The sequence below is a fragment of the Aethalodelphis obliquidens genome, unplaced genomic scaffold (genome assembly GCF_003676395.1).
Source record: "Aethalodelphis obliquidens isolate GAN/ISIS:26980383/991018 unplaced genomic scaffold, ASM367639v1 scaffold2, whole genome shotgun sequence".
In the NCBI taxonomy this organism is placed as follows: Eukaryota; Metazoa; Chordata; class Mammalia; order Artiodactyla; family Delphinidae; genus Aethalodelphis; species Aethalodelphis obliquidens.
The window spans coordinates 1,962,344-1,980,426 of record NW_020837946.1 but is presented as its reverse complement, the minus strand read 5'-3'; the positions used below and the strand labels follow the sequence as shown (position 1 = coordinate 1,980,426).

General features: G+C 53.4%; 1 protein-coding gene across 3 annotated transcripts in view; it reads right to left on the bottom strand.

Moving 5' to 3' along the window:
- Positions 1–4,429: 4,429 nt before the first annotated feature.
- The window catches only part of HDAC4 (histone deacetylase 4), a 284,915-nt gene continuing 271,261 nt past the window's right edge, over positions 4,430–18,083 (bottom strand). For all 3 annotated transcript variants that reach the window (XM_027116793.1, XM_027116797.1, XM_027116794.1), the window contains exons 26-28: positions 10,772–10,856; positions 9,663–9,804; positions 4,430–9,113 (exon numbers count right to left, since the gene is read on the bottom strand). In XM_027116793.1, coding sequence (XP_026972594.1) covers positions 9,074–9,113; positions 9,663–9,804; positions 10,772–10,856 — 267 coding nt within the window. In that variant the 3' untranslated portion in view covers positions 4,430–9,073. The remainder of the gene's footprint in view (positions 9,114–9,662; positions 9,805–10,771; positions 10,857–18,083) is intronic.

Genomic DNA, 18,083 nt, shown 5'->3' with positions numbered 1-18,083 from the left:
CAGAGCGAGAGCAGACAGAAGATACAGTGACCGCCCATGGCTCCTCTCTAAGCCTCTCCTGGCCTCTGACCACACGCCTGGCCGCTGCCCCTCACTTACTCCCCCCTCCCAGGCTGGCGGCTTCTCCTCCCCACCAGCCCTGCGGGGGTCAAAACAAAGCCGGGGTGTAGATCCCTTTTGTGGTGCCTCTTCGTCAGCACATCACCCTGAAACCGTGGGAGAGTCAGCGCTTCCCATGCTCTGGGTGACTTTTCTTCACTGGTGGTGACCCTGAGAGCCCTGGGCTAACGGCTCTTTGAAACGCGCTTTGTGTGTCTGTGGTGATTTGGGCTAAGCAGCGTCCATCGGCATCGCTGCTCCACGTGAGCAAAGTCCCAGGAGGCTTTCCGTCCTGCTCTGTCTCGTCCTGAGTCCCCAGTCCCCGGCCGGCAGGAGCCCACAGCCCTAGCTCTTGGCCCGGCATCACCTGGTGGCTTACTTTAGGATCCGAGTACCTCTCTGCCCATCAGTATTGGGTGCCACGTCCTCTTCTGGGGATGGAACACGCCAGAGTGATTCCAGGAAGGGGGAGCGTCTCCGATGTGTTAGGGCACAGTGGTGGCAGCTGCCCTCCTGTTGTCCTTGGTGGGCTGTGCCCACGCAGCCCCCAGCGGCCCCACACCTGACCTCGTACCTTTCCACCGACACAGAGGTCTTTCAGGTAGAGATACTGACCTTGTGGAAAAGCCCCCAGTGCCATGAGGTCGAGGGTATGGTGGTCCTGGCGAGGTTTATGGAGACTGGCCTGGGCTCCGTGGCAGAGGGGCAGTGTCTGTCAACACCCCTTCTCCCTCCTGTAAAAACAGAGCCTGCCTTTCCAGGTTCACCTGCAGGGAAGACTGCACTTCCCAGCCTACCTTGCAGCTGGGGGCAGCCACCTTCTGGTCCCGGGGATTAAGCAGAAATGGTGTGGGCGATGCCCGGGAAGTGTCCCGAGGAGCCACTCTGGGCTCTGGGGCGGGCCCTGGAAGCGCCTAGAAGCACCTGGGAGAGGTGTGGGCTGGCCCAGTGCCACCTGCCATCTCCCGCCCCGGCCAGCAGGGATGCAGGGAGGGGAGAACAGGGCGATGTGGGCAGCAGCGCTTCTGGGGGTCTAAAAGGCCACCTCTAACCTGGCCTCCCAGGTCTTGCGGGAAGTGTACTTGTCAAGAAGGGGGTTGCAGGGGAGAAGATATTTTTATTGAATACCTTTGGAACTTCATTTATAAGCTCAACTCACACACGTGAGCCTCCATTTGGACTCTTGCCTCAGGCTCTGCAAGTTCCTGGGGGATGTGGTAGGTCCCCAGGGATCCACCCATGCAGAGATTAGCTGTGTCGTCATGTATCACTTTGTCATGTATTCGACTGTCGGTTACTCGCCTTAGTTTCATCTCCAAGTGGCCTTTATCGATGGGGTCATTTGTAGAGACGTGGATGTATAGACTGTCATACAGAGTGAAGTAAGGCAGAAAGACGAAAACAAATATCGTATATTAACACATATATGTGGAACCTAGAAAAATGGTACAGATGAACTGGTTTGCAGGGCATAAACAGACACACAGATGTAGAGAACAAACGTATGGACACCAAGGGGGGAAAGTGGCTGTGGTCGGGGGTGGTGGTGGGATGAATTGGGAGATTGGGATTGACATGTATACACTAATATGTATAAAATGGATAACTAATAAAAACCTGCTGTATAAAAAAATAAACAAATTCAAAAAACCCCCAAAAACTTCATTAGCCTGAAGTCCCAACTCTGATTTCAGAGGGTGACTGAATTCTTGTTGCTATTAAGGATGTGTCAGGAAATATAACACCCTAAAAGTGCACCCAAAAGGTTTAAGTGCGCCAACTTTCTTGGTCTTTTTAACTTGAAATATTAGCTGTGTTTCACGAGAATCAGATTTAAAAGACGCTGAGTACATAGATTAGAAAACGATTTGGTTGCAAACCCGTTTTTTTTATACACTCAAATATCAGATAAAGGGATTTTAATTGGCCTAAGAAACTGGGAACTTTGCACCCATTTTAGTTTTTGTGCACAAATCCCAGTACTTGCATGAATCAAAATGCACAGTTTCGTCCCCGTTTTCCAAATTGGAGCTTGCGCCACCGGCAGAGAAATAAAATGTTACTTTTAAATTCAAACCAACGTAGTTTAACACATCAAAGGGTGTATTTTAAACAGGAATATTAAGTGCATTTTAAAATTAAACTTCAAGTCTTATATATTTATTTAAGCCATATAATATTACCCTTTCAACATTGCTTAAAATACTTAGCATGAGTGAGGAACTGAATGGGCAATTTTTCATTTTGTAACTGTAACCTTTCAGTGCTTTTCCTTTTTTCCTGTAAGCTCTGTAACCAACCGTAAAAAACAAGCAAGGAAACAAAACAAAAAATGAGACAGCCGGAGGAGCTTCAACTTTGACTGGATATCTGACGACATTAAGGAACGGTCCATTTTTGAAGCAGGATGTGGTATATTGTGTCCTGTTTAAGAAAACAGTCCTTATCTTTGAGGGATGTCTACTGAAATATATACAGGTGGGAGATGTGCTGTCGGGGTTTGCTTCCAAGTCGCCCTGTTCGGGGGGAGAGGTGCAGCCTACACGGATGTGGGAGTGTTTGTAGTGAATGAATAGGTGGGGGACACATAGGGTCTCAGTACTCTTCTTCCTGCTGCTCTCTATTTGGCCAAACTTCTGATCCAATCCATGCTGGTGGGAGTGAAAATCAGTAAACCGCTTTGGGGAGTGACTGTTCTGATTTAACAGAGCTGATACCATGCAGGGCCAGCAACTCCTCTTGGAGAGACAGCCCCCATCGATACCCAGTGCAGTGTAATTTGTGGAGGAGAAAAGCCAGCGGCAGCTTACATGCCTGTCACGTCAAGAGGGCTGGGTTGTGCATGTGGGGGACAGTCATGTAACGAAATAGCACATGGCCCTTGTAATGAATGCCCTAGAGGTGTGTGCACAGAGGAGTTGAGTCCCAATAACACACTATGGGATGAAAAAGGCATTTACAGTAAATACTTGCACCATATGCATGCACTAACTTCTACTTTTATGGAGATAAAATTATGCAGCAAAGATGCAAAAACTTGGACAAGATGTCCACACACCAGTTTCAGGGAAGCGTTTACTCTGGGGAGGGAAGGGAAGGGAAAGGAAGGGAAGGGAAGGGAAGAGCATACTGGGCTGACCTTCATCCTCCATGTCTATTTGTGACGTTTACGGCAAAATGTGACCATGTGCCACATGTGACGTGTGTTGTTTTCTCTCCTCAATGTGGTTGAGGTATTTAATACTTTCAAAAGGCAAAAAATATCAGTGCTTTATAACACATTAAAAAATAATTTTCAGATGAAATGATCCAAAAGATATGTTACAAAAAACCTACAGTGTGATAACACTGAAGAAAAGCTGCCCTCAGGAATCTCCTTGCCCTAGAGCTGGACACTTTCTCAAGGTTTCTTTTCATTTGCGTCTGTTTTAAAAAAGAGAATTCCTGTTAGAATAAGATCCTCTCATTTGGGGTAAATTAATAAATATATCCTCATAAAAATCAACTTAAGCATGAAAAGGCTCAAGTTACATTGGAGCTTCCTGTCTCTTCACATTGCCTGCATCAGTCAGCTATTGCGGCAATGATACTGCATAACAAATACCCCCAACTCATTGACTCCAACTCCTAGTTTCTTGCCTGGGGCAGCTCTGCTTGTGTCTGGAGGTGGCTGTGCTTCACAGGCCTCACCCTGGGGCTCAGGCAAGGGGGTCAGAGGCCCCTGGGTATTGCAGGCTGTTCCCAGAAAGCAGACCCTGGGTGGAGTCTGGTGAGCACTGTGCTTTTCAAATCGTGTCCTTGGGGTAAACAGCTGAGAAAGGAGAGGAGGGGAACAGGACTTGACAGAGGGAGAGTCCAGCTAGGGGGCAGGCCGACCCCACCAGGAGTAGCTAGAGGGGCCCCTGAGTTGGGCCAAGGGGGCTGGACCCTTAACCCCCCCACCCCCATTATTAGTCACTGGACGTGGGGGCCTGGGAAGAGGTGTGACCATTGGGGAAGTATGGTGGTCACTTGGGGGTGGCAGTGTTGCTGGGGGCCGTGTTTGCTGACTCACGGCCTCAGGGAGAGAGTGCCCGGCTGTGGGGAGGCCGGGCCTCTGGTCCCTTCCCTTCGGCCTCGTTCACCTACGCGGTCATTTCCAGACCAGGATTTTGGGGAGAAAATAGTGCAAGGACTTGAATTATTGGACATTTAAGTGAAGACACTCCTGTAGGCCATCTGTACGGGTGGAGGGTGACAGGGCTGCAGATGGGCTGGGTCCTAGGAGCCACCCCCCGGGGTCCCCGGCACAGAGCCAGCGAGGATGAGAGCACACGGCAGAAACCACAGGTGGGAGGGAAAGTAATGCTTTTTATTTACACCACAAGAGTGACAAGTCGTATGATGAGGTACAAACACTGGACTCCGGGTGAAGTGGAGTCGGCCGTCAGGGGAGGACACCTCAGTCGGTGAAAATCCACCCACAGAGAAGGAAACAAGGATGAGAAAACCAAGAACGAAACCTCCAACTCCACTGAGCAAAGCAAAGAACCACTGGGAGGTCCAGACAGTCAGAGAACTGATTAAGTTACAGATGAGACGGGTCTCTGCTACCAGCGCGGCGCCTGCATTAGCGCGAACAGGCGTCGGGTGGGACAGGAAGTCGTCACCACTGCGTTTTCCACGACACCGTGAGGAGCTCTTGGGTGAATAGGGCCAACCCCCTCCTGTAGACATAGGGTGACATGCTTGTCACTCTTGTAAATTGGAAAATAACGCCTCCACTGTGGAGCACACACACCAAAACAACAACAAAAACAAACAGAAACTGTCTGCTTTCTTTTTCCTTCAACAGGAGGCTTTTGATCATGTCAAAGACAGAGTGAGCTGAGCTGGGAGAGCTCTGCTTCATCACAAGGAAGAAATGGTTTCCTCTCGATGCAAAGTACGATTTGAAACCACAGTGCAGCACAGTTCACGACTGCTGAGTTTAAAGTGAAATCTTAGCCATACGTGATCTAAAAGTCAGGAAAAGTCGGCACAGCTGTGCGGAAACGGCCGCTGGGGCCTCGGGTTCCCCAGCAGAACCGACGGCCACCAGGGCTGGGGGTGGGGGGGCAGCGCTCGCCTTGCCCTGAGCAAGGAGAGAAGGGAAGAAACCAAACAGAACAAATCCCTCTAAATCAACCCGAGGGAGACAGGCAGTTCACTCTGAATTCTGCGTAGTTTCCCTAAAACACTGTTTCCACATAAATACAATAAACTCTATTATTGGTATGTCACAAGTGCTAAGTAAACTTTTTTCTTAATATGGCAAATGTTTAAGTAGTCCTTTTTATTTTTCTTACATTAAAAAGTACAATTTCTTAAGAATAAGTTCAATAAGATGCAAACGTTCCCCCCTCCCTCACTCTCCTTCAAGGTTTTGTTTCGTTTTACAGAAAAATTCCCATCTTTTGTGTCTGCAAATGTCATGGGAGGGGAACAAAAAGGCATTTCTCTTCTTCCCCAAGCTGCCGCGTTTGGCGTGCAAAATCCGTATACGATATAAAGACATGCCGCTCGTAACAGCCCATGCAACCTCGGTGTAGGAAACTTAAAAAAATATATTCATATGTATTTATATATATATTTATATATGTATCAATACCCATAAAACACGTGGGCCAAAAGTCTACAAAAAGAAGAATGGAATGAACGCATGGCTGTGACCAGGAGAGAAGGAATGTTCTGATCGAAAATTAAAAACAAGGAATTCCATTGCAATGCTGCAAAAATCAGACCAGTACAAAACGGTCCTTCCTCTGGAAACAAACTTTGAAAAGAAGTAAAGAAAAACCCAAACACTTTGACAAAGTGGCCCTTCAGAACCGGAGGGGCGGCCAGTCCCAGGGGCTCGGACGGCCGCCTGCTGGTGGGGCTTGGGTGCCGCGTGGCGCAGCTGGAAGGCCCAAAGGCAGGGTGACACCACGAGTCCCGGGGCATCACGGGGTTTCCCGCAAAGGGATATAAAGTGCTCACTTGCTGACCCCCGGCCAGTGCCCCCAAGGCCTCTGCAAAGGAACAAAAAGGCCAGAGGTCCAGGGACCACAGAGGGAAAGTGTGAGGGGCCCTCCCTGAGGCGGTGGGCCTGCGGGCACCCCAGGTGGGCCCTCCGCCATCTGCCCTGGACGGCTGGCCGTCGAGAAGGGCTGTCTTTAAAGAAAAGAAAAGGCTACACGGTACTGCTTTAAGCACGCCTGTGAAGCTGGAGTGAGCTGACAAATGACAACGTTCCCCCTACCGGGCCTTCTGCAGAGGAGGTCTCTGTTGAATGAGATTAGAAGTAAACCCCCCCAAAGATAACTTGGCCACCAGGGTCCGTGTTACCCACCACCTGTAAAGAATGCCAGATGAGGTGTTCCTCCCCAGGAGCCACGGCTGGCGGGAAGTGGGCAGGCAGCGGGGAGGGGGGTCCCCGAAGTAAAAGGGGGCCGAGAAGGCCAGAAAAGCCGGCCGGCTGGGCCCTGCCACCGCTGTGGCCGCTGGGTGGATCCAGCTGCCCGCACACTCCAGCACCCCCTGCCAGCTTGGGCCTCAGGGCAAAAGGCCAGGAGGGGAGAGAACGTCAGACGTGTCCCAAGGCCTTCCTGTCCCGCTCTCCACCACCGTCCCCAGTCTGACCAACAGCAGCCGGTGGTGACCAAGCCAGTCCAAGAAGCTGGATTCTCTTGGTCCAAGTCCGGCTGCGTCAGAGCCTCTTTCAGAAGCTACCCTGTAAACGTTGCCAAACTTGAGACTTGGCTGGGGGCCCCCGGCTGCGGGCAAGCTGTTCTGCACTCCCTCGACTCAGAACCTGACGGACACTTTGGAATGACACTTGGTGGCTTCAGGTGCTGGAAAATAAGTTACCAGTGAAAAGTGACTTTCAGTTACTGTCAAAGAGAAAAAGAGCAAAGGCTGGCTGTCCCGGTCAGGAGTCTGCCGTCCCTGTGGGCCCAGGCTCCCTGCAGCCACGGGCTCCGAGCTCCAGGCCTCCCGGCCGGGGCCCTACCATGCGGCTGCAGCAGAAGAACCCAGAGTGGGTGCCGGGGCCCCCCCAGCCCCACACGTTGCTGACATGCTTACAAGGTCTTTGGAAAAGTGAAATGAAAACTCTACCCTGACCATGTGGTCAGAGAAGTTTAAACAAAAGCTTTGAGAATGCTGACGGCCCATGGTGTCTGGCAAGCCCCCCCAAGTCAGCGCTGCGATGACTCCCGCCCCCTCCCGGGCCCACAACGCGCAGACGGCAAGAAGGGCCCTGCACTCTACGTCCAGCCGAGGGGCGGGGCCGGGGGGGGGCAGACCTCAGACCCTGTTGCACGTTTGGTGCTCATTCTGAAAATAAACTCTGTGATCACTGTACAAAAATAAACAGAATGAAGATAAGAAAGCAAACACCTTCCAAAGTTAAAAAAATGTACAAGCAAAAATTCAGAAAGGAAGAAGTTCAGATGTTATTACCATTCAGAAAACCGCTAAATGGTGAGAAAAAATGTAAAATTCACAAAACAATGCTTATTCAGGATCTTTTTGTGAAAAATTCATACAAAATCAACAGCAAATTTATATTCTTTGCTATAAAAACTCATTAGGTACACATGTGCATGGAGGCTTGGAGTGGGAAGGGGCTGGGTCAGAAAATAATTAAAATGAAAGTACAATCTTGCAGGGTAGTTGCCCCGTGGCGAATGTGTGATTGAAAGCTCTCCAATCTGGAGTTCAGAAATACATGAGCTTCAAACTAGATCCCTTTCCATAAGCACCTTGATAGCTAATTCACAAGTCGTTCATTCGCCAGGGACCTTTACAATTTGCATTTATTATATATATATACTTTTTCTATAAATGCATTATAAATATTTTATCAAGATTTCATAAGAATCAAGTTTCTTAGCTTGGAATACATTGGAATATATATTATACATATATATATTTATTTATACCTAAAATTTAAGCAATACTTCATGCTACTTGCTTTTAATAAAAAGCATTCCGATCGTAACACTGAAAGTGTGCCTAGGACATGCTTCACAACCAAATGGAGATGCTCAATTGTTATATGATGTACGAGAAAAGAACACTTTGGATTCATTTAAAATTTGTTGGACTTCAAAACCCCCAACAGTATTTGCCACTTTTTTGGAACTACCTCCATTTTTCAACAGCAATAAAGTGAAACAGGGTGGCAGGACCTCAGCCCTCCGGAGCTGCTGGCCACGGCCGGGCTGCTCGCGGAGGGCCCGGCCAGCACGCACCGGCCTCTGGTCCCACCGGCCACAGGGAACTGTCCCACCGACTCCTGCTGTTTATTTTTTCTTAAGGCATTGTTCCTCAGACTTCAGAAAACCCAGCCACAAAAATCCATCAGAGCAATAAAAAGAAAGGCACAAACGCGCGTCTTCCACCGGCTTTGAGAAACCGAAGCCAGCTTCCGCGGGCTCACGTTTCTGTCTCGTCCAGTTTCTCTCCTTAAACGCTCGCCCACTCTGTGCCCCACCCCACTGTGCACCGCGGTGTTCGGAGGCCGGCCAGGGCCATGGCAACTTTCTCTTCAAAAGAAATAAGCTACAGGATGAGTTGAGTGGTTTACACGGAGACTGTGGAATTGTGGGGAATCACCAAACCGTAAGCACCAGTTTTAATCAAGTTTGCTTTGTGTCGTGAGAGCTTTGATTTCCATTTTCTTTTTCTCGTGTCGGCTAGATCAGCAGCTCTGCCCCGAGCCACCACAGGCTTCCTTCCTCTGCGGCTTCCCTGGGGAGCCCAGAGCGCCTGTTTCCGCGTGTCCCTGTGTCCGCGCGTCCCGGCGTCTGTCCGGGTCCTGGCAGGCAGAGGGCCGCCCGCTGCCGCCGGCCCCGCCGCACCTGCGGGCTCGGAGAAGCCGTGGCAGGACGCAGGGCGACAGCAACTTTTCTCGGCGGAGCTTCAAGACGGAGACAAACGAACAAGAGAACCGCAGCCTCGGGCGCACCTACAGGGGGGGCTCCTCTTCCATGGGCTCCTCGTCGGGCCTGTGGGGCAGCCCCGGGGAGGGGGAGGGGGAGGGGGAGGGAGAAGGGGGGGGGAGGGGGAGGGGGAGGGGGAGGGGGGGGGGGGGGGGGGGGGAGGGGCGGGGGGGGGGGGGGGGGGGGGAGGGGGAGGGGAAGGGGAAGGGAGGGGGAGGGGGAGGGGAAGGGAGGGGAGGGGAGGGGTGCAGGTGCATGGCAGCAGAGGAGAGAAGAGCAGACCGTGCGTGGGCAGAGATCCCCACCCACGAGGGCTGCTGCCACCCCGCTGCCCCGCCCTCGACTCCTAGCTACCCCTGCCACCGTAAGTGTTCTGGGTCCAGATGCCCTTCGAGTGTTTCTGAGGGTCTTGCGCTCTGGAGAGAGGTGGCCATGCCGTCCAGTCCTGGACTAGGGTGGGGACACCTGCCCGCCCTCCCTCCTTCCCTCCCGGCCCTGCTGAGCATGGCAGGGCCTAGGGGAGAAACCACGTGCATCTGATGGCGCCCAGGAGCAAAGACCTGGGGGGTCCGCAGACCACGTCAGCGCTCACGACAGGGCGGTGCCCACGCTCACCTCTTCTCGGGGGCCTTCACGCCCACAGACAGCGAGGCCATGGCAGTGACAGTCTCGGCCTCTTCGTTCTCGCACTTCTGGGCCTCAACCAGAGAGTAGCCAGCGGTGGAGGCGAGCCTCTGCAGGGAGCGCCAGTACTGGCCTGCGGGAGGGCACGGTTACTCGCTTACGGGGCCGGCCAGCAGCCTCCGCGCCGAGGGGCTCAAGCAGAACCCGTCACTCTCTCCAGAGACGGAAGCCAGGGAATCACCTGGTTACAAACCCACAGAGGCTGGGGCTCTTCGGAAAAGCTTCTGCATGGCCCGCAGACCCAAGCCCTCCAGAGGCAGCACGTCTGGGATGGGGGCGGCCTCCCAGGAGGGCCCCTCCCTCGGGGTGCCGTGGGGCACTTCCCAACTCCCACCTGGAGCCACCGAGATGACGGGGGCGGGGGCGCAGTGCTGGGAGGGCCGGGGGGTCCAGGCAGCCTCTCCCTCCATCGGGGAGGCTGGCGGGGAATGACCCCGAGGCCCGGAGCTTGAGGCCGCAGCAGAGAAACCCTGGCTTCCACCCACCCACACGGACAGTCTGATGACTGGGTCACCCTGAAGACCCAGGACAAGCAGCTGTGTGATGCGGGCAGGGCAGGAGTCCCTGCCGTGCGCCGGCCTCCTGGGCCCCCAGGCCGGCTGGGAAGGGGGCTGCACCCGGGGCTGGGTCTCTGCAGGCTGAGCGTCTCTGAGCTATGGGGTGGGATCCTCTGGTCCAGGGGTAGAGGCCAGACCCGAGGACACAGGCTCACACGCAAGGCCCAGCCCTGCCAGCTGGGGACCCAGAGCAAGTGACCCCACAGACTCCTTGAGCCTCAGTTCTTTCACCCCCTAAAGCAGAGCCGATGACGTGACTGTAGCAGGTTGTGGGGAAATGAATGGGGGTAAAACGAAGAGTCTCTGCCAGCTCGTTGCCTTCTAGCTGAACGCAAGTCCCTGTCATGTCGGCCTGGGGAAGCAGCTGGCAGTGAGACAGACAGAAGGCCACGGGTGGGAGATGGCGCCACGGAGTCCTCCCTCCTCCCTTGGGTCTCTCCCCCAGGAGGGACTCCCAGCTGAGCACCGGACCAGGCCACTTACTGTGGATTTCAATGACCTTCTCCATCGACCGGACAGCGTTCGCATTGGGTCTCTGCTGTAAAACCTTTTCTGGGAGAGGATCAAGCTGGAGAAAAAAAGAAGAATACATACTGAATTAATATCAGTATAATCCCTGTGTGTGTTAAGATGGGATGTCCAGAGTCAGCATCTTTCTGAAGTGTATTTGCTACTGAGCAAACAAAACAGCTTTAAGAAGCCAAATGTGGTTTTGGCATTTATTACGGAAATTTTTTACAAGAATAGATTTATTTTCCTTAAGGTATTTTTCTTAGGAGGCTATCAGGTATATTTGTGGGTTCCTCTGTGAGCAGAACGACGGATGGTGTCCACAAGTGCCTGGTACAGAAAGGCAGCAACTTGGCCTCCACTGTTGATACCACAGCATAACATCAGGGGAGGCATCATTACTTTTTGGAAATATCAGTTTCAAATCCCCTATAAATAAGGGTTTTACTAATAGTGCTTGAATATCCCCCATTCAGGGTTTCCTTCCAGTAATGGGGAAAAAGGTAAGCGGAAGGGAGCACGCAGCACCTCAGCGAGGGAACCTGTGCTCTGCGTTCCTCCGCAAGTCCCGCAGCAGATGTTGTCAGAAGGCACGCACGCGCCCGCCCGTCAGCAGCCACAGAACCGCCCAAAACGTGGGATGAAATAGCTCACAAATACGGGAACAGTGTAAACAACCAGACAAGCCTACAGAACTGGGGGAGACCTGCTGGGTTCTGGGACAAAGCTGGGAAAGCCCGGGGAGGTCAGATAACGGGGGACAGGTCCTGGGTTGTGCACGCCTGGCCGTGATGACTACCGCCCCGCCAAGGATGAGTGGACAGAGCGGGCGCGCACGGACCACAGGTCCCACCAGTGCTCGAGGGACACGTGTATCCCCAAGCCAGGCCGCCAGTTAGCACTGCCAGTTCACTTCTAGGAAGCATGGATTCCCAGTCACAAAAATCACAAGACACACAAGTAAGTGAGCATGAACTTGGGTCAGGAAGAACAGACAAGGTCTCTAATACCTCTCTCCAATAAAAGGAACCAGGCTCCTTGGAGAAATGGCTTGCTCCAGGGCTGGGGCGGGGAAGATGCAGGATGAGCCTGGAGCACCCTGAATGCAGAGGGTAGGGAAGGACGCGCTCAAAGACAAAACAGCGCGCGTGTCAAAGGGACACACGCGGGGCCAAGGGGAAATGAAGTACGTACAGGTATTGAATTATATCTCAGAATGTAAAATTAATATCCACTAGTCCATACTGGCGTGATAAGTGACTGAGTAAACAAATAAACAGTGAGAAGAGATGCATCTTCCTTAAGAGGGATTCCAAATAACTTATGTGCACACCCTGTCTCTGCGAGGTGGAGCCTGCCACCTGCCACCCTGCCCCCGCTGTCCGAGCTGAGCTGTGTGATGTCCATCGAAGAGTCCACGTGGGAAGAGGAAACACGGAAGCTCGCTGCAGACGCCTGACCAGCACACTCTAACTCAGCGCCCATGTCAGCTCCAGCGGAGGTGAACCACATGGACGGCACCACGTGGATGGGAAGGGCGCCCGACCACGGGGTCTTCCTCCTCCAGCCCCTTGTTCCAGTCCAGTCACGAGGGAGAGAATCAGACATTCTACAAAACACCTGGCCAGCCTGCCTCCAAACAGAGGCCAGCCTGCCTCCAAGAATAACAGAAGATTGAGAAAGTGTCATGGCCCAGAGGGGACTAAGGAGAAGGACCCTGAAACAGAAAAAGGGGAAAATGAGTGAAAGCTTCCTCCGTCCTGGAGCTCACTCAACGGCAATGTGCCAGGGTTGGTTTCTCAGCTGTGAGAAACGCCCCATGCTGAGTAAGACCGCAATAACAGAGGGAATTATTTGAGGGTCTGCAGGGACACGTGTGCAGCTCTGCAACTTTCCTGTAAATCTGAAAGTATCCCCAAGTGGAAATTGTTTTTAAAAAATGAAGATTTAGATCCTCCAAGACTTTAATTATTGAAATGATCAGCTTTAAACTATAAAATAAGCATGTTTAATATATTAAAAATAAAAATAAGATACTACTGAATGGTGAAAGGACCAGAGATCACTGAAACTGAAACGGAATATTTGAGAGAAAGCCAAATGGAACTTCTAGAAATGAAAACATAATTTCCTAGAAATTAGGAACACAGTGAGACGAGCTGGAGAGAAAACTGGTAACCGGGAAGCAACAGCTGAAGAAATGAGCCTGAACGCAGCCCAGAGACAAGGGACAGAGGAGGTCAACGTCCCCATGAGACTGGGGGGTGGGTAACGGACGGTGCCGACGGCCGAGGATTTTCCGTGACTAATAGAGGCATCATTCTCAGTTGCACGTAAAACACAGACGGTTGGACGGGACGTGACACATGACAATGGAATCCAGCCTTACGCTATTTGCCAAAGGACATACCTGGGACATTGGAAGAAGGCTAAAAACCACACATCAGGCACACCCGATAAAGAGAGGCCGGTGCAGCACCTCACGTGTTTGGTACAACACACTTAAGGAAAAAAACCACAACCGGACATAAAGAAGGTCACTACACGATGATAAAAATGTCAACTCATCCAAAGGATACAATGATTTAAAATTTGTATATATTTAGTAAAACTGCTTTCAAATGTATGAAGTGAAAATGGACAGAACTAAAAGGAGAGACGGATAAACGTACCATCCTAGTAAGAGATTTTGACATATCTTTCTTAGATCACGCAGACAAGCGGACAAAAATCAATAGGGAAAACCAAAACATGAACAGCACAGTTAGCAAGGGTGGTTTCGTGGGAATAAATGGAACACTCTGTAAAACAGACGAGGGACACGTCACTGCAAACGGACGTGGAAGCGTCTACACAGACTGACACGTACTAGCCCACGAAGCAAGTCTCCACAAAGGACACCTGCCACCCAGACCACCTTTTCTTAGTACAGTGCCATCTGTTAGATACTGAAAACAGAAAGAGAGTCACGAGCCCTATGGCTGGACATTGTAAACACACCCATCGTGGGTCAAAGAAGAAATCATAACAGAAATTATGAAATGCATAGAAATAAAAAATAATGAAAATGCCACACATCACAGTGTGAGACACAGCTAAACACGGTGCTGGGGGACATTTATAACCTTCAAGGTACATATTGGAAAACAAGACTGAGAACTAAGAACTGAATTTAAGAAATGAGCACAAGAACAGAACAGCCCCAGAGAAAGAAGATAAGAAAATACACAGAAAGGGGCAGAAATACATTTTGAAAGAAAAAAAGATACTGTAGCTGGAAGCTGATTCTCTGAAATGACTAATTAAATCGACAAGCTCTGGCAGGGCGGATCAAGAATACTAAAGAGGGGCACAAATAACACACTAGGATAAGAAGCACCACAACTACAGGAATAGCAGAGATGAAAGACAGTGAGAGAACGATATTAATTCTGCCAATGATTCTGAAAACGTGGCTGATGTGGAAAAAATTCCCGGTAAAATGTAACTTTCCAAAATTAATTCAAGAAGGGATCAAAAATGACGAAATCAGCCACTTAAACTTTTCATCCACAGGAGACCCGTAGCCCAGGAGAGCCCTCCCAGTCAAGGGACAGATTATTCTGATCCTACACTCACTCTTCCAGAGAAGAGAAAAAGAGGGGACTCCCAACCTCCACGGGTCCACCTGCCCATCCATCCACCCATCCATCCATCCCTCCATCCAATTCCTCCCCCCAAGAATAAATTGGAAAAAGATGGTCTAATAGAAAAATGGGCCAAAGACACAAAGAGAAAGTCTGGGTGGTCAAGAGACACGTGAAAAGGTGCTTGGCCTCCAGGGCATGAGGACGCGATCCTCTACCACATCTGGTGCCGTGCCACCCTGCAGACTGGCAGGGATCAAACGTGAGACACCGTGTCGCTGAGGTTCGTCCCCCACTGCTGAGGGCCCGCAGGACAAAGACCCTGATGCCACCTCGCAAACGTGGGACCCACCCCTCCCTCCACCAGGATCTGCCTCAGAGATGCAGCTGCCCTCCTGTCCCAGGAGACTGCACGGGCGTGACTCTCAGACGACCCGGTGAGTCCGGGGCCAGAGATTCAGCAATGGAGCCTCCTGCTGTGCCCACTGCCGGGCAGCCCCGTGACGACGGGAGTGTCCCCGAGTGCCCTGGCCACCCGAGGCTGAGGGTGATGAGGGGCAGAGCCCAGGCCCCTCACGGGCACGGAGCTGGAGCAGAAAACACGCCTTTTAGGTCTGGGGTCCTCACTGCAGCATGACTTGCTGTGTCCTGACTGTTATGGCCCAACTCTAAGAGTCTGCTAGAATTTTAGTTTTATCACTTTTAAGAAAAAACAATTCTTTAAAAAGTAACTCATTCCAAAAATCACCTATCACTTCGAGGCAGAGGGGTGTGTCAGAGCGTGGCACCAGGAATTTTCTCACATTTAAACCCAGGTCCTGCTGTTCCCCGTCCCGGGCGGGGGGGGGGGATCCCCACGGCTCATGTCCCCAGCAGAACCCACACGCGGCTGGCGGCTGGCCCTCCTCCCAGCACCCTCTGCCACGGTCACGTCCAGCGAGCACCTCGAGCCCACGTCTGCCCCCTCGCATTTCCACGGCGGCCCCTTGTCTCCAGCCGGCCCCGGGGCTTCGCACGCTCCCAGCCTTGACTTACAACAAAACGTCCGGGAAGCGGGGAGAATTCACATCTCAAAATATCAAAATCCCCTGCTGCCTGGGATTTTATTCTTTCATTTAATAGGTATTACTGAGCAGCCCAGTAAGAACCAACAGGAAACAAAACAGACAAACCTCCCCCCAGCCTCACAGAGCGTCTTTCTAGTGGGAAACACAGAGCAGGGTCCCGGGTCTGTGGGGCGGGCGGGGGTGGGTGGCGATGCTCATGCAGGCGCCCGAGTGGAGACGGCAGGGAAGGGGTGGGGAGAGGAGGTCAGGCGCGCTGAGCGGGGTGGGGGCCGCAGAGTGACGTGGAGCAGAGAGGCGGGCGGCTTGCGGGGAGCTCTGAAGGACAGAGAGGCGTCCAGCAGCCCCAGGTGGAGAGCAAACAGGTGGCCGCAGCCCTGCTCGGCCAGAAGGAGCTGGTGGGAAGTCTGGTCCAGGCCGCGTGAGCTCAGAGAGCCGGGCCGTGTGCCCTCGCACGCCCGCCTTTGTCTGGAAGGCGCCAAGCTGGGGAACCTTCGAGGGCCTCCCCTGGGAGAGAAGAGGGGGCCGGCTGTGGACAACGTCGTGTCCCGAGCGACAGACAGGGAGCCCTCAGCCGCCCTGTGGCACGTGTACCTCGTGTGCTGGATGTCAGAACCAAACTGGAAAGGAGGCGTATCCTAAGCTCAACCTTTAAGAAGCCGGCCTCGGGGGAAGTGGGTGAGAAAACACTCAGGGGGAACGTCCGAGCTCCAGGGCGAGAAAGCCCTGCACCCTTGGATCGGTCTGGGGCTTCGCTGGTCGTAGCAGGTGTGGAGGTGGCTTCCTGCTCTGTAGTTTACAAGGGCCCACGCCGCAAGTGGGAAGAATCTCGAGGTTACAGCACCAAAGAAAACAGTCCTTAGGATATCCCGGAGGAAGCTAGGCCAGAGTTTGTGTTTTTCAGAATACACAGAACTCCACTTTGCTGGGAGTATCTGGGCCGGCCAGGAAACTGTGAGATGATGTAGGCCCAGGCCCCTGTCCTCAGGTGCACACGCCCCATCGCCCCCTCAGAGCCCCTCGGGGCAGCCACACAGCCGCCGTCCCAGCCCAGCAGTAACCTTCCCGCATCTCACAGCCCCGCTCCAGGTTCAGGCCCCCGGCCACTCCAGCAGGTGCCCCTGCCCTCCTTTCTTCTTAAGGAGACAGAAGATGTCTAGCAGGGCCCCCTGTAGCTCTCCAGCTGACCCACACCCACTGCCCGCAGGCCGGCTCTGCTGACCTGCTCTCCTCTGTGTCCGCAGACCCTCCGGACAGACGCACCTGCAAACTCTCTCCCACGTGAGAGTCAGAGCAGACGGGACCTGTGGGCCGTCCCTACCTGCGCGCCCGCATCTCCCCTCCTCTCTGTGACCGTTTCCGCGGTCTCACCAGGGCTGTTGCCCAAGGTCCGTTTGCGGTCCTCCTCTTCCGCCCCAGTCCTCTGCCCTCAGCCTCAGTCCCAGCCTTCCTGCTGGCTCCCCTCGGGAGCGGCCGGAGGCCCCGCCTGCTCACTCCCTGTGGCTTCAGTGACCACCAGCTGCCCACCAGCCCGAGCTCTCCCGTGGGCCCTCAGGAAGCACAGCGCCAGCCGGGGCCCAGCGGTGACACCCTCCCCCTAGAGGCGCCCGCCTTGGGGTTCCCGCAGGGCTGGGAGGTGGGTCCGGTGCCCGTCTGCCGGTTCAGGCTCCACGGCCTTGGCACTTTGAACTGCATCTGGTGACACTGCCAGACTTGGCAATTATCTGGGACCAGTCGGCATCATGTTCTCACAGCCCTTCTAGTGAAACTGCAAAGGCTTATGGAACTGGTCAGGTTGGTTCTCAACACAGTGTTTAAACAGCAAAAATAAACCATAAGGGGCTAAACGTCGTGACTCCTTTCAATAAGGGGTGAAAGGACTGAGACTCAGCGGACAGTGGAGGGTGTGCACCCAGGACGACATCCCCAGGGCTCGGGAGGCAGGTTCAGGCCCCTCCCCCCAGCTCCTCTGTCCCTGCAGGGGGGCTGCGGTGAGGCGGGCACCCCTCCCGGTGTGGGGGGGCCCTCGCCTGCAGAGGGCGCAGGGCAGCTTCTCAAGGGGCGAGCGCCCGTCCTGTGGGAGAGGCAGGGGAGCCAACCAGGGGACAGGCGGCCCACACCCCCGATGCAGCGCAGGCTCTGGCCGGGAAACTCGACTGGCGTGGTGGGCGGCCTGCTCCGCCATCACGCTCCGGGGAAGCCGCCGGGTGCCACGGCCGACTTAGTCTAGTGACCAAATGTTCACGACACTTTCCGAGATGTGTCAGCCCTGCCCCCATAGCTGAGGGGGTCACAGGCCCGGGTTCCCTCCCCCACTGCAGAGAACATCCTCTGTGTCCTTGCACTGACCTCCGGCCAGCCCACTGCTGGCCCGAGGCCAGTCTCACTGGTATTTTTGTCACTGCTGAAATCCTCTTGAAAGAGGACAAGGCATTAAAAAAAAAAAAAAAAACACCACAAGGGCCAAGCACTGTGAACACAGGAGTTTCCTGATGCCCGAGCCCCATAGTGAGAGCCCGGCCGTCAGCGCTGGATAAGTGGGGACATGGGCCGGAGCTCAGAGGCCCTGGGAGCTGCCCTGCTGCTGGGCCGGGC